Raw genomic sequence first — 15,301 nt, forward strand, 5'->3', positions numbered from 1 at the left:
AATTCATGCAGTTAACTACTTGACATGTTCATGGTGTTTTTTCGCTGCTTCTCCTCATAAATGCTGTCCTCTGTAATGAAGAACTTGAGCAACCAAAATGGTCAGGAGGCTGTAGTCTTGACTTGCCACTTTTATGTACACAAATCTTCGAAGCCAGTAAAAGTGGTTGTGACAATTAACCTTTCAGGCAGGCACACTGCTTGCCAGTGTCTGCGTAAGTTTCCAATCTGTCAGATGCATTGCCATAAGTGCTCGCCTTTTGCTACAGCAAAGCATTGCATTGAATGTTGTGCCCCATGATAGTAGCACCGTTCATGTGGTCACATGAAAGTTGCAACTCGACTGTCTTCCCTCATGTTGAGGCTACGTAAACAGGTTACTTTGTCGTGGACCCACAGTGCAGACTCTGCACTGTAAAAGGGCAAAAATGAATCTTGTCCAAGTCAATGTGGCTCCCACTGTTTTCACGACCATGTGCTCACTGAAAGTAAGTGAGCAACGCTCCAACTATGGGATGTGACACAGAGACACTGCACCGTGCCGCTATATAAAGGGTATCAAGACGTGGCGGCCACTGGGACCGGCGCTTTGCCATATGCTTCTGCTGTAGCTATGTAAGCATTGCTTGCATGGAGTCTTTGAAAATGCTTCACAGAGAAAAACGTGCCAGTGTCTACATGGATTACCATTAAAGAAGTTCAATCAGTATGGGATTAAGGGCAAATTGTGTAAATTTTGTATTTTTTTGAAGTACTACCACAAGACAACCTTTGTAATACATTGCTTTCCTTCAAAATATCATTTGCATGCAGGATTTGTTTTCAGAAATGTAGTGATGTACTCTTTGCTGGCTGCTCCAAGAATGAGGCCGTGCGGTATTTCATCCAATTTTCAGGTCTTCTCGGCCGTGTACACAAGTGTAATATTTTGCATATACACGGTCGCGATGTCGTCGTCATGCAATCTACACACCAGGTATTCAAACGTGTCAGGGCCCATACAAGTGCACCTAAATCTTACACGAGGGGTTCTGCATTCGGCCCCCTTAGAATGTGGCCCCCACAGCGAGGGGTTGAAGCTCTGCAGCAGAACATCACAACCGCTGAACCACCACAGCCGGTGCCGAAAGTGACTGACCGAGTGTACAGTCTCCTAGTGGCGGCAGCGACGGCATCACTCACCGGCCATTGTGGGAGGGGGCGGCCTAGTGGGTGCCAGTGCCTCACAGCTGCTGCTGCTGCGGTCCTGATCCTCGGGCGAGCCATGGGCAGCCAGGGATGAGGGCGGGGGTGAAGAAGGGGCTCTGGGCGCACCGGGCTGACCCCCAACCCCGGACGCCCCAGCTCCCCCGCTGGAAGGAGTTCCACCCCCCGTCGGAGGAGGAGCTACGCCAGTGCTCGGGGCCGCCACTGCCAGGCTCTGATAGGAAGAGAACGTACGGCACAATGAAAACACAGAATAAACCTATTGACAGTGCAGCCATGAGTAAAAGATGGTTTGGCTGGGGAGATTGGGCTCAGGTCAACTGCACATTGTTTTCGTAAGGCGCACGTGGGCAGAGTTTTACAACCACACCAATTGTAACAGTGTTCTCATAAGGCGCATGTGGGCAGTTTTACAACCACACCAATTGTAGAGTTTACTCCGAAGCAGGGACATCTCTCATAATACCCAAAATTCGGAAACAGGTGCAAGTGCTCAATACCGGGAAAAGAAACAAGGTGTGTTTAATAAGAGACATCACTTCACACCATCGAATAAGTGAATCAAATGCACCAAAACTCAAAGCATGCCGTGTTTCAGTATGCTGGGCCTATAAGGAGCACTGCAAACGGTGGGACCAAGATGCTCTGAATCATACCCGTAAGGTTCTCCAACATGACCATGTTGGAGCACTCCAAAAAAGAATTTGTGGAACCTAAAGAGCAGAAAAACTTTCTCTGTGGCTCACTCTGTGACCTGCTAGAACTTAAACCTCAGTTCCTCACATTGGCACTCTAACTGTCACCTCTTATTTTGAGAGGGAAAACATGGGAATAGCATTTCGGCCTCAGTGCAACTGTTGCGTTGACTATTGTGTAAAATCGTGGCAATGTGTTCCATCTGTGGAAAGTCTGACGAGACACTCAGTCAGGTGGTCCTTGAGTGTAGTGGTATTATTCTGCCATCCCGCACGCCGACGCTGCCTACCTCACTAGGGTTCAATACGGAAGAGGGCTGTTCTGTGGTTGAGGTGATCGAGAGACGCCTTGGGTACTTGTGGCAGAGTGGAGCGCTGTGTCAATGAATTTGTTTAACTGCAGGAAGGTCTTTGTGTTTAGCCAGTTTGGACACATGGACAAACTACAGCAATGCGTTGCAAAGGGCAAGGCCACCATCACATTTCAAAGTGGCACTTGCCTTGAAAATTCCAAGTTCTCTGCATGACGCCAGTGCAATTAAGGCAAATTTCACAGGTATATGAAGAACGTGTGTACAATTATATTCATGCATTACTTACAGGTATGCCGTCCAATGTGACCACATGATTCAGCAAAACAAAGAGCAAAGTTAAACAGGGGCTCAATATCCCTTTGCATTTAGGAAAAAGTTCAGCAAAGATATTCACATAACTTGGGTAACTTTTCTTTTTGATATGTAGCAACTACAAGAAAAACCAAATATATATTATTTTCCATTTCGATACTTTAAGCCATACAAAATGGTGTCTGTACCAAACAGCCAAACTACAAAACCAATATGGTACTTCCACTATGATGTGCTTCGTTATCCCCTTGTCAATCCAACAACTTCGAATGTCAAATACATAATTTGAACAGGGTGCTTTATATTAAGCTATATGTATGGCGGCAGTCAGCAATGCCAGCTAAGCTTTGCTCAATCTCAATATGCTTAATTAAAAAGAGATGTAGCAGCAGAAAATATGAGTTGTACAAAATAAAGCAACTGACATGTTAGGGCCTCATTTACAACTTTTTGGATGAAGGCAAAGGCTGCATGCAATGTTACATGGGACATATTTATATGGTGCTTAGAAGGGAGGGGGTAAAGAAAGGACATTTAAGAAATTGAGAGACAGAAACAATCGGAGAAGAAATAGTAATGCACTAAGGTGCTGTACAGTTACTAGAGAATCTCTCAAAAATATATTTCGAGGAACTCCTTTGAAGCCATGGTTATGTTTACCAAACCAATGTCCAATTACAAATGTCGTCTTCGCATATGACACGAAGTTGCGCCTGGGAATCCTTGATCTCCAATTCCTACATTTTCAAAGCACAAGCCAGTACCTGATACCCGACACAGAAACTGAGCTTTCTATATTAAATAAAAACAGGAATGATGTCACAAAAGTGGATCGAATATCTAGCAGCAATTAACTGCATATGAGGCAGACTCAGAGTAACAAAACTGGGCCATACTGAAATGGTCCGATAACAGAGAGGAAGATGCTGATTCCCTGTATTTAAGAACCGCTGTGAACGTTTTGCCTTAAACAGAACAGGAGTAATTATTGTGTCATATCTCAAACTGCTTTATAGTATCGCTCCAATCCTACTCTGTTAGAACAGTGAGTCTCAAAATAACAGCTATACGACACCCTGAAAATGCGCTAATTCCATTCCGTAGAACACGCACCCAGAAGTGATGTAAAGAAAACGCAAACGGGCGGCTTCACCCCCCCCCCCCCCCCCCCCCCCACACACACACACACACAAGTTGAAAACAAAACCAGATGCGATCTGCGTTTCAGACAGCGAATGCCGTACGGCACAATATTTAAATAACCGACGACGCTCGCGTTGTCGTCCCCGCACAGCCGCAATTACACCGACGCCCCAGCCCGAAGCATGTTCAAACGTTCACTTCAATGAAGCCGGTTACGGGACCATCCTGGCTAGGAATTACGTCGCACGAACTCGCAAGTTGCGATTAAACGACCACCGAAAGACGGGTCATGCCCGTACGCAATCTAAAGAGGCGATGACTCTAGCAATGGGCAAGAGGAAAGTTAAAAGAGACGACGCTGGTCGCGGCGGATATTCGATGCGAAGCGGGAAGTCGCAGCAGCGCGGCGCATTGGCTGACTGCGATACCGGAACTCCGTGCGACAAAGTCCTAACGGGTTGATCAGCAGCGAAAGGCATCGCCGAATGCGCGGCCGGGGGACAAGAGAAAGATGCCGAGTAGCGGGGGAGGCTCGAATCGTGCCTATTACGAATGATCGATATCTAAAACGGAGCCCATCTCCCGATGTAAATAAAGCCGGTCGCGGAGCTACCGCACCGCTAATATAATCGCGGCGCACTCACAAGAGGTTCTCGCACTGTCCACGAAAACGGAATCGATGGTGTAATAAAGCTTTTCTAAGCGGGCTACAGGCCCTGCCCATCCACCCGGCAGACACGGATGTCACACGGTGGCTTAGCGCGAACGCACCCGTAAAGAAAAAAAAATGAAAAAACGCGGAGGGAAGAGCACGCCTACAACTTGGTAATGTCACCACGGCGACGAGCACACTTGTCAGCCTCTTTTAATTCGCGATCTCGGGCTTTTTCTCCGTGCAACGCCGAGCGCGAAGTCACTCTACAACTTGGCAAAAAAAGGCCGGACACCTTCGTCGAAGGGGTTGTTCGAAACGATAAAGTAATCAAGGGCAAAAAGGAAAGTCCAATCGGCGTTCGGTGATAGCGAGAAATGTCCAAGGTGCTTTCCGAAGCATGGCTACCCGCGCGGTCGTGTTCTACGGGGGTGGGATTACAGTTAGAACAGCTTACCTGTGCTTCCGCGGCCTCTGTGAGTGGCGTCTGCGTGTTTGCGGCGACCCAGGCTTCTGCAAAAGTTTCCATGGCCGACTGGAAGTCCATTCTGAGCAAATATGAGTTCTCTGACACAAAGCCACTCCTGCCTCAAGCCGACATGTTCACTCTACTACGCTTGAAAAAAGTAGTTCCTTATAACTATTGTTCTGGAAACAATAATAACAGCCAAACTTGGTTAAAACATGTATTTTTAGTGTTATGTACAACTTTGAAGCTATGTGTGGATTGCTTTGAGAGCTTTATCTTTACTTGTAACTACGACCGCGGAGTGATACAATAGAGCTCTCGCCCTCGCTCAGCTGTGTGTGCGGTGGTGTGTCCGAGGGCAAAAGCGAAAAAGTGGCCGATGCAACCATGGGACGATATGTGGTGACGTTGTTTTGTATTTGTTCGGGTCTTGTCATCGCGGGAGCGTTTAATGACGGCGATCAGGTAAGCCGAAGACTTGAAACTGCACCTCAGTATCATTATTGAACCACGTCCGCGGGTTTAAGCCTATTTATGTGTGTTTCCAGCGAGTGCGATCGACGTCGCCGTCGTGTCTTCGGAGGGGGGGTTATTTTTATGCATTTTATTTCCTTTTTGTCGTCGTCGTGCAATCCACAAAAGGGTACGCCCGCTTTCTGTTGACTCTCAGATACGGTTCGTCAAACATCGCCGCTCGTTACGGTCTCTCTCTCTCTCTTTCCCTTCGTCGTCAAGGGGTTGCTCACGCTCCTTCAGCGCGAATCGGCGTCGTTTGATTGCGCATCTCCTACTCCACGCTGCGGCGATGAACAATCGCTCGGCGCTCATTCGGTAGTTGTGATTTATTGACAGCTCATCTCGATGTCACTAGCCGCCTCTTTAGCCCTCGAAGAGTTTTGTGAGTCGGGGGTTTGAGTCATTATTAAACGCGTAGGCGCCTCCTTGCAGCCGGTGTGTTTACGTTGGCTGCGAGCTGTTTCAATTTAATCATCGTTCGCGATGAGACGCGATGTTCTTTATTTTTATTTTTGTCGGCCTGCTCATCTCAATCTCCCTATTTCTTTCATGTACGCTTTGGTGCTTGTCATGAACGACTTTTTACTCTACCTCGTGAACCGGTAGCTGGCTACACGTCGCGCTAAAGCTGTGCGGCGCGCATTCTCCGCAGTTCAAAACTGTCAGTGGGGTTGGGAAGGGTGGTTTCGCTTGGCCGACATACGCCGGCTCTTGCGTCGTAATTCAGGCGCGTCTCTCGCGTCGTACCCCGTCTTTTATTAATTGCCGGGCGTCCGGATTTCTGCGGAATTGCCTCTCGCGCGACGTCTTCGTCGTCGCCGTAACGTAGCAGCTACCGCTTTTCCGTTAGCCGTCGTGCGCCGCGGAGAAGGCTGTTTTCGTTTTGTCACGTGGAGGAGTATAACGTTGCTACCGTGGTCGCGCTCTGTGAGCCCTTCGCCTCTTCCTTCCGTTTTTTTTCTCTATATTTTGGGGGTGGGTGTTGGGTTTGTCGAGGGGAGCAGTTAAGCGGAAAGTATACCGTTTGCCGAAGCCTTTTTGCAACAACATTCAGCCGTTTGAAAAGCGCCCCTTATATTCGGGAAGGGCGCGAGCCGCTTTTTATGTGCCTCGGCGTCAGCTTCGCTCGCGTTACTAGTACGTCTCGACGGCTTCACTGATGCGCGCCCATACTTCAGAGAAGTTTACAGCTCCGAAGACGCCAGGTTCAACAAAAGGTGGATGGTGGGAGAGCTGAGCCGAGAAGCGCAATTTACAGGAGGCTTAGAGCGAACTGCCAAGGAGACAAAAGGCGTCTCGAACGAGCCGCTCGCAGCTGCGTGAATGCGACGCTTCGTGTGGAGTTTTACTTACGAGCTGCCTCTGTTGTTGAGGCAGCGGGGAACGACATGAGCGGCTCGAGGACTGGGGACCCAGGCTGGGGCCATAGAGATGCCGGGGCTGTGTCTTTTATAGTATAGAGTGATCTCGTACCTGTGGTTTAGGTTTCGGGTTTGGCCATAAAACTGGCGCAGACGGAAAAATGAACGAGTGCTCGCTCTCTTATGCCATTTTCTCCCAAGTCCTCCTCCAGAGTCAGATGCAATTTCAGCATGTCACAGTTTTGCTTTTTTTTTTTTTTTTCCTCGCCCGAATGCGGTGAATCATCTGGGCTCTTGTTATGCGCCCGTTAAATGTGCCACGGGCGGGCGTTAATAAAAGGCGAGAATAAAGAATGTACCTGTTTGCACTGTGTGGTGAGGAATGTTCGTGTTACTTCCTGCATGTCAGCCCAAAATTATGTGCTTCGAGACGTGCATTCGTTTGCAACACGAATTTTCTGTACAGTGCAATGACAGCTCAGTCACCAATAGTATCTCTGTGTAGATTTGATATTCATAGAGTGTAACATAATTTTCCAACACACACTAAAAATATTTTTTATTATTATTATTTAAAGGTCTTGGGCGGTTTCGATTTGTGAAAGGCGCAGCCACTCACGGCCGAAGAATCAGACGTGTGAGTGCAGGAGATGCGTACACGGGGTTGAAAATACTCCGCTCCTTACCACAGGGCTTCGTAATTGGCTGTGTGACTTTCAGCAACCCTTTTTGCATGCTGCGTAACACTTGTATGTGCATTCGCTGATGATGTCACATGGCTGCCAGTTGTGCCTGGTATTTCAATTTGAGAAGCTGAAACAACATGTGTTATGGGTGGCGCTCCCATTACAACCGTGTCTTATCCGTACGCGGGAGCCAGCCGGTTCTCCGTGTAGCGTCTCAAACGACAGCGTCTTCATCTTCGACTGGAGCCGCAGCGATTCAGCGACAGCTTCTCGAAACGCTAGCTGTCACGTACGAGCGAAGAATGTGAGAACGCTCCTCTTGGCACCCTTTGGTACCACTGGTAACGGTACAGGCGCAGGTGGTATCGTACCTCATTCCCCGCTGTGTTATACCTGTCTCACGCGGTTCACTTGCGATCGCGATCAAGCCCGATCCGAATCGAATTTCTCGATGCCGATTGGCTACCTTCCTTAGCCTGCACAAAGGAGCGAATTGCAATGGAGAAATTCGATCCCCCATTGAAACGGCCCAATGTGACATTGATATAACACTCCACTATCTTGTGGATTGGCCCACAAAAACGGTCAGACACGAAAAATCGCGGTTAGTTCCAAAAGTAAGCTTTAAAAACACCACCCGGCGCGGGATTCTGCTGCTTAGCACGAGGTCGCATATGCGATTCCCAGCCGTGGCGCGGTCGTATTTCGATCGGTGCTTGATGCGCACGTATAAAAAAAAATCAAAATTAAAAAAAAAAAGTAGAAAAGGAAAGAAAACGTGTTATTTGGGGTCGCAGTGTATGCGAGAAAGGTAACTCTGCGTCTCCAATGAAGTCTCTAGTTAGAGATGTAAGTGTTTGAAAAAAAGATTGAAAATTTCGGGAGAGAACTTTTTTTTTCGTTTTTTTTTTTTCAATCAGGACAAAAAAAAAAAAAAAAGCTTCCTCGTGGAAGTTTCTTTTTAAAAGGCTTTCGGGGGGCAAGGGAATTTGGTCAAGAGGAGGAGTTATGGATTCTGCGAATCACCTGGATCCGTCCATGTGGTGGCAAGGACCTTGCTTCAGCCAACCCTTGAGCCCCCTCGCCTGTCGCGTGCTGCAGATTCCCCCCTCTTCTGCGGCATGTGAAAGAAACTGGTCCGAGTTTGGAAATGTGCTCACCAAGCTACGCAACAGGCTCACAGGGGGTCGCGTGCAAAAACTTGTGCACGTGCACTCAAACCTCAATGTCCGGAAAGCTTCGTCCACGCTGCGCAGCGAAGCGTTGACGCGGAAATGAATCGGACACAGATTGATACAAACGTCGGTCTTGACGCTTTTATGTGAAATCAATGCCTTGGCGTGAAATCGCGCCGAGATTTTGAACCTGGAAGCTGTGCTGGGACTTTTGTGATGCAATAATGTAACAATTATATCCTTTTCAGTGTTAAATAAATAAATGTGTTAGGCTTTTCATAGCTGTGTGCGGCAGTCGCCCTTTTTTCGAATTTTTCGTATTTTTCTGAAAAAAACAAACGTAAAGGAAACCAGTTTTTTTCGCGCCCCTCCAAGTCTCATAACATTTTACATCTCTAGTCTCTAGCGGTAACTTATAGTGGTGTTTCGAATGGCTTCCGAGATTCGGCAGTACGCGGCTCCCAATCTCGGAGGCTATAATAGGTAGCGAACATTGTCGTAGCCCGGGGTAGCCTTTTTTTTTTTTTTTTTTTTCTTGGGGGAGGGGGGGGGGGGCATGTGGGTGTTGCACGTCGTTTTATGCCAGGTATCCACACAAGTTTCGGGTAGGGCACGTGAGCGGTGTGCCCTCCTTTGGGGATGGTTGTTGGGAAGTACTAGCAGAAACATCTATGCTAGAATTTCGCAGCCAAATAATGGAAATACTTCTTTCTGGGGTTTTACGTGCCAAATCCAGTTCTGATTATGAGGCACGTCCGTAGTGGAGGTCCTCCGGATTAATTTCGACCACCTGGGGTTCTACTACAAGCGCAAGCAGACGGGCGTTTTTGCATTTCGCCTCCATCGAAATGCGGCCGCCGCGGCCGGGATTCGATCCCGCGACCTCGTGCTCAGCAGCGCAACGCCTTAGCTGACTGAGCCACCCCGGCGGGTGAAATAATGGAAATAAATTACAATGATAAGAATGTGGCAAAGAATACAAGCTAAGGAAGAAAGGAGGTATAGCTATGCAAAATGCGTGGAGAAAGAAAATGCTGGCGAGAGAGAAAAGGGAGTTGAGAGGGTGTAACAAAAGCTAAGCACCACGCAATGAGCGACGCAGGTAACAATAAACGCTATAGGCATAACATACAGAGACAGGAAGATGGTGGTATGGGATTAGAGAGTAAACAGGTGTAGCTGATCTTCCAGTTGAGATAAACAGGATAGAAATGGAGTTGCGCAAGTCATGTAATGCATATGTACAGTAAAAACCTGGTGGTCTATGAGAGTAACAGTATGGAAGGTTGCGAAGGGAAGGGGATGCACTCGAGGACGGCAGAAGTGTAAGTGCTGCGATAAGGTTGGGAGATCTGCACGCGTAGGATGGAATTGGCTGATGTAGCGCAGGTGTAATTGGAGATGGCTATAGATTGGTAATCGAAGATCGCAGGTAATTCGTCAAGGGTATATAGTTCAGGGGCCCTTAAAGCAGCGAGACATTAAAGATGCCCGCCGTCACACTTTTTTTTTAACGCGTAAGCATTTTACCCAACGAAAAAACCGTCCTCCGTCCGTCCGTCATGTAAGAATATAAGAATATCGCTTTCAAGGTAGAGCCCGCAGCAGCGAGCGACGTTGCCTTCGGGCTGCCCGTCGCTTCAACGCGAGCGAAGCGGCGAGAACACAGCGCCCATGGAGCTCTGAGCACACGCTGCACTCTGCCCGTTTTGCAGATCGCTTTCAAAATAGGGCGCACCGAACTATATCAGAAGTCGGCACACACTGTCGGCATCGCGAGTCGCTTTCAAGATACGATTCGCGCGGCCACGCCATATGCAGTAGCCGGCGGAGTACGTTTGGTCACGGTTCATAATGGTTCGACGCGGATGGATAATGTGCTAAAGAACGATAACAGCTTATAATGATCGGAACGTCATCAGCGCACCTGGCGCCGCCACCTGCAGTATTTTGCTTGCGTTATCAGTGCACCTTGCGCCGCCGTCCGCACGAGTCGTGTCGCTGCCGCGCTGTCTTTTGTACTGGCCGGATCAAGTTTCATAACACTGATAACGACACCGGGCTGCGTGGAGATGAGCAAGTGCCACAATGCTTACGCATAGTGTGACAACTCCCAGAGGAGCTTCTGCGTGAATTTTTTTTTTCTCATATTCTGTCCTGTCTCTCTTTTTTCTTATTTTTTAAAGCTATTGTACGAGAATGAAATGCCGCAGAAACGCCCGAAAGGCGGAGCATTGATTGCGATAGCAAGTTATTAGACAGCTCCACGCATCTTTATCGACCGTGTAAGGTTGTAAACCTTCGTTTACAAACTGATTGACAAGCATGGTGTCGCGCGTGCATGGGCAACCATGAACACATCTCACTCGATGAACGCGGACACTGGCTGTCAAAACGCTGGCGTTAGGAAAAGCGGCAGCAGAAGCGAGTGAATTGCCCTTTGTGCTGCCTCTCGCTTGAACTTAGCGGCGAGAACACAGCGCACACGAAACCATCTGCCCTCGCGCGCCTTGACTCTGCACCCACCGCAGATGGCTTTCAAGAAAGGGCCCGCGCGGCCGCGCTCAGCCGCCGCCGGAGTAGACCCCCCCCCCTCCCCTCCCTCCCCTATCTGCTATCTGAGCAATTGAGAATGGATGTCATTTGGGGGGCTTGGCATCCGCTGCACCGATTTTGATAAGGTTTCTTCCATTTAAAAGTAAAAGTTAAAGTCTAACTGTAGGACGCCACATTGTTTATTTAAGCCATCCATGTTAAAAAAACTTGCATCTTGCAAAATTGAAAGAAATTGAAGCATCAAGTTTGCACCTATGTATCTCTTCAATAAACAACACCGTCGCAATTTTGTAAAGTGCACCTGTTGAGACATATAAAGTGGATAAAATTGATGTATTAAGACTATTATTGCGATAGCAATTATATGGACACTTCAAGCGGATTTCTGCCGTCGCCGTGAGGTTCCGTATAAAGTCCAAGGGCGATAAAATCGTCGCCGCGCGCCGTATGCGCGAGTGAAAGCGCGCGGGGGACGCGCGCTATCACGGAGAGCGAACGCAGGCGGAAAGCAAACGGGACTTCCGTCGCGCGAAAGGCCGTGGGGGTGTGGGAGGGAGGCGGGGCGACGCTGTGCTGCGGCATCCAAATGCGTATCTTGCAACCGGGCGCAGGGGAACTGGCCACTCCCACGCGAAAGGAGGAAAGCGGGAAGGCAGCGCGGGAGGGACGGGGCAGCTTCTACTCTGCCAACAACCGCGCTTCTACTTTGCCCGGCTGCGGCGGTCGCCCGCACCGTCTCTTAAAAGCGATCTCCACACGGCTCTGACCTTTGCGCTGTGCATTCGCTGCTCAGTTTCCGTTGAAGTGATAGGCCGCACGAACCTTCGCTCGCTGCGGCGGCTGCGCTTGCTGCCAGCGTTTTGACAGTGGTTGTCCGTGGTCATTGAGTGTGATCTATTCATGTTTGCTTGTGCGCGCTGACACCACGCTTGTTAATTCAGTTAGTAAGCGAATGTGTCCAAGTTTATGCAGCCGATAAAACTACTATCCCTACTCCGAATAGCTCTCTACTAATTTGCTATCGCAATTGATGCTTCGCCTTTCGGGCGAAGCTGCGACATTTTTCTGAAATACACTGCTGATTTATCTCGTAAAACACAATTTCACATAAGACGTAAGGTCATATATAAGATTTTTGCGATTCAAATTCTCGAGCTGCCTGCTCTTATTGCTAAGTTCGCATGTTTACTCTTTGTGCTTTGAAATGGTACTGAAATGTTTCCTATGAAAGAGGGGAGAGCAATGGAAGGCGTTTGCTTGTTATATTGTTTGTTGGAATCAGCTGAGTCTTTTGTCTGCAAACGTGACTGCTGCCACACTGCTTGGCTCCCTTTTCTTTTAAGCTGTGCCACATGAGAGAAAGTGGTCTGAAGCTACAATGGCCAACACTTGGTTTTACTTGTTGCGAACCTGGACGTGTGCTCTTTCTGCCCTAGTCAGTTGTTCCTGGCGCTTCACTTTAAAGATGGATCACTGCTGACTTGGCAATTTTTAGCCCTACATTAAGGTCCTTGGTTGGCGCTGTATAGTTCACAGTCCCTTTACAATTTTTTTATCAGCCTGATTTGTTCTTATTGCACAATGTCCCATGCTATTTTGCAGGTGATGCTGTACGTGAACAAGGTTGGGCCTTATTTCAACCCACACGAGACATACCACTACTACCAGCTGCCAGTATGCCGACCAGACAAGGTCAGATCCGGTGCCTTGCTTTCTTAGAACATGGTGCGCAGTAGCGTATCACTGGTTAAAGGGACACTAAAGGCAAACATTAAGTCACGATAAAGTGATAGATTAGTACTCGAGAACGTCCAAGGCGTCATTATTATCGCGAACGGAGCTTTAGTAATCGAGAAATTGAAGTAAGTACAGGACACGATAAGAGACTCCCCCGGTACATTCAACTACTAGCCCGATAACGAAGGCATTCCTCATTTTAATTCTGTCACTAGTGTTCAACCATTCCTAATTAAAAGATCATTGTATTGCATTATATGACGAAAAAAAACGATAATTGTCCAGTTCTATTTGATTTGTAGAATAAAAAAAAAATAACTCGTTGACATTACCTTTGACAATAATGCAGGCATTCGAAAGGTTTCGTTTTCGTTCGACTCTGCGCCGTCCGCACTTTTGTGCGGTTCAGTAGTTTTGTTATCGCGTGGGGCTGCGCTGGTTTTGCTGGCTCGCGAAACTGACACAAACTGCAAGTAGCAGAGAATGCCACGTCCATGTGATGTCGCGGGATTCCTGAACGGTCCACGTCATTTGACCAAGAGCAGCTGCAGCGGCGATTCTAACTCTCTGTCTTGGCTCGGTTTCTCCATGGTCGTGCGTTTGCGTTTTGCACAAGAAACCGCAGCGCCGTCTGTTGGGCGCCGTTTTACTCACGGATGCTAGTAAAGGGCAGTGATGGCATATGCAACGTCACCACTCCCCGCTCAAGGGCAGGCAATTTGAATTGTGCTAAAGGTATGAGGACCCTCCAGACGCAGTTTTCTCGTAAACTAAACTTTTTATTGGCACAAAACAAGCGCTGTAAGGTTCCTGCAAGTCCACATCAACTTAGTATTTGCCTTTAGTGTCGCTTTAAAACAACCTTACGGAGGGAAAACTAGGTAATCATGGCACTTATAAAAATATAAAAAGTGTTTGCTAGTTTCTATCGTTTAGCTCTTTCACGCAGTGGGCAGAGCCACAGGGATAGTCCTGATCTCTCCTTGAGAATGCCGACTGTTTCGTGTGCAGTCACATTCAGTGCTCAATCATGTTCTCAATACTCATTGACAGAGCGCGAATGCATAACAGGCTCCTCAAAATTCATTATACATCTGGGCTTAATTCCTCCGGGCTTCGAGAAACAGTTTCGTTATAGACCACACCAGCATGAAGATGTGTCCCTGTGGTTCATCAACAATGATGTTGCTGCTGTAAGGCACCACAGGCGCGAACAGCCAAGATGAAAAGTTGTTCGGATGAAGAAACGCTCACTGCAGAAACGGATAGTTTGAGGGATTACCTTGACCTCCTGTTGCATTCCTCTGTAGTTCAAGAAACAGTCCTCCTACGCATTATACCAGCACGAAAAAGTGGTGCCCCAGTGCTTCGCCGGCAGTGAGCATGCAGCAATCGTTCATCACAGGCACGAACAGCCAAGATCGGCAGCTGTCCATATAATTGTTATCGCAATAAAAAAAGAACCAGAAAGCCCGTCTTCGCGCGTAGCGTTCGCCGCAAGTGTTACCCTGTAAAGATTACGGTTGCATAAGCTGCAGGTTGCCGGGAAGCGGCAACTGTGGGGTCTGTCTATACAGTCGAACCCGGATATATCGAATCTGAAGGGTATCACGAGAAAGTTCGATATATAGGTAATTCGATATATAAAAAAATCCATACGAACATTTTGCAGGGGATTTTACTGCTGTTCGTTATACGCAATAATTCGTTACATGTGGGTTCGGTATATCCGGGTTCGACTGTATATAGCGCCGCGCGTCGCTGCGCTTTCAGTCGGTGCGGTGATTTCGGTGAGTTCTGTCGTGCGCTCCGATGGACGAACCTGCGACTTCGACTTCTCAGTCAGTTGCTGCGCCCGGCTCCTTTGGATGTCCACGCAAGTACGCGAACCTGGAAGAGGCGTCATCGGAGAAACGTCGCAATGCTTTCGCATTCGTTCACGTAGGGATACCTAAGTGGAATTGGATTTTTTTATGCATTACTTCGAAAATTCGCTTTCACACTTCCGATAATCAGCGATACTTTGTTTAGCAGACGGAGAACGGTAACCAGACCTAAAGAGTCGGTTGTTGCGAAATATTTGGTTAGTTTCTATTATTCTAAAATTCCGAATAGTTGCTTTTCGAATGCGAATCGAATGCTACACATCGGCTATTCGTATTCGAAACTTCGAATATTCGCCCACCCCTACAAGTTATATGGTATCATGTGATTGTATGTCGTATTCACGCGAAAATAGGTCGAACACGAATATACATGTAGGTCGACTCCTATATGTTGAACTCTCCAAGAAATAAAAAATAATAATAATTCGGTTATAGGTCGGCCCATATCTTTTTAGAAAAACGAAGGAAGTTCGAACATGAAATGCTTTTATTTACCATAAGCTCGGCTACTACGTAAATCTCGCTAGCCGGTGCCACAAGCTGCATTCTCGCCGGAATTGCCATAGAAGTCGTCCTCGTCGGGTGTTTCGCAGG

The 15,301-nt window shown here is 47.9% G+C and overlaps 2 protein-coding genes across 2 annotated transcripts in view; one reads left to right on the plus strand and one right to left on the minus strand.

The window, feature by feature from the left end:
- Window positions 1–4,998, minus strand: part of LOC119450550 (homeobox protein dve-1-like) — a 76,197-nt gene extending 71,199 nt beyond the window's left edge. The window contains exons 1-2 of the mRNA XM_037714045.2: window positions 4,779–4,998; window positions 1,182–1,419 (exon numbers count right to left, since the gene is read on the minus strand). Of these exons, the coding sequence (XP_037569973.1) occupies window positions 1,182–1,419; window positions 4,779–4,868 (328 nt within the window). The 5' untranslated portion in view covers window positions 4,869–4,998. The remainder of the gene's footprint in view (window positions 1–1,181; window positions 1,420–4,778) is intronic.
- Window positions 4,999–5,100: 102 nt separating this feature from the next.
- LOC119450551 (transmembrane 9 superfamily member 1-like) overlaps window positions 5,101–15,301 on the plus strand; it is a 101,720-nt gene continuing 91,519 nt past the window's right edge. The window contains exons 1-2 of the mRNA XM_037714047.2: window positions 5,101–5,255; window positions 12,687–12,776. Coding sequence (XP_037569975.1) covers window positions 5,178–5,255; window positions 12,687–12,776 — 168 coding nt within the window. The 5' untranslated portion in view covers window positions 5,101–5,177. The remainder of the gene's footprint in view (window positions 5,256–12,686; window positions 12,777–15,301) is intronic.

The sequence above is a fragment of the Dermacentor silvarum genome, chromosome 4 (genome assembly GCF_013339745.2).
Source record: "Dermacentor silvarum isolate Dsil-2018 chromosome 4, BIME_Dsil_1.4, whole genome shotgun sequence".
Taxonomy (NCBI): Eukaryota; Metazoa; Arthropoda; class Arachnida; order Ixodida; family Ixodidae; genus Dermacentor; species Dermacentor silvarum.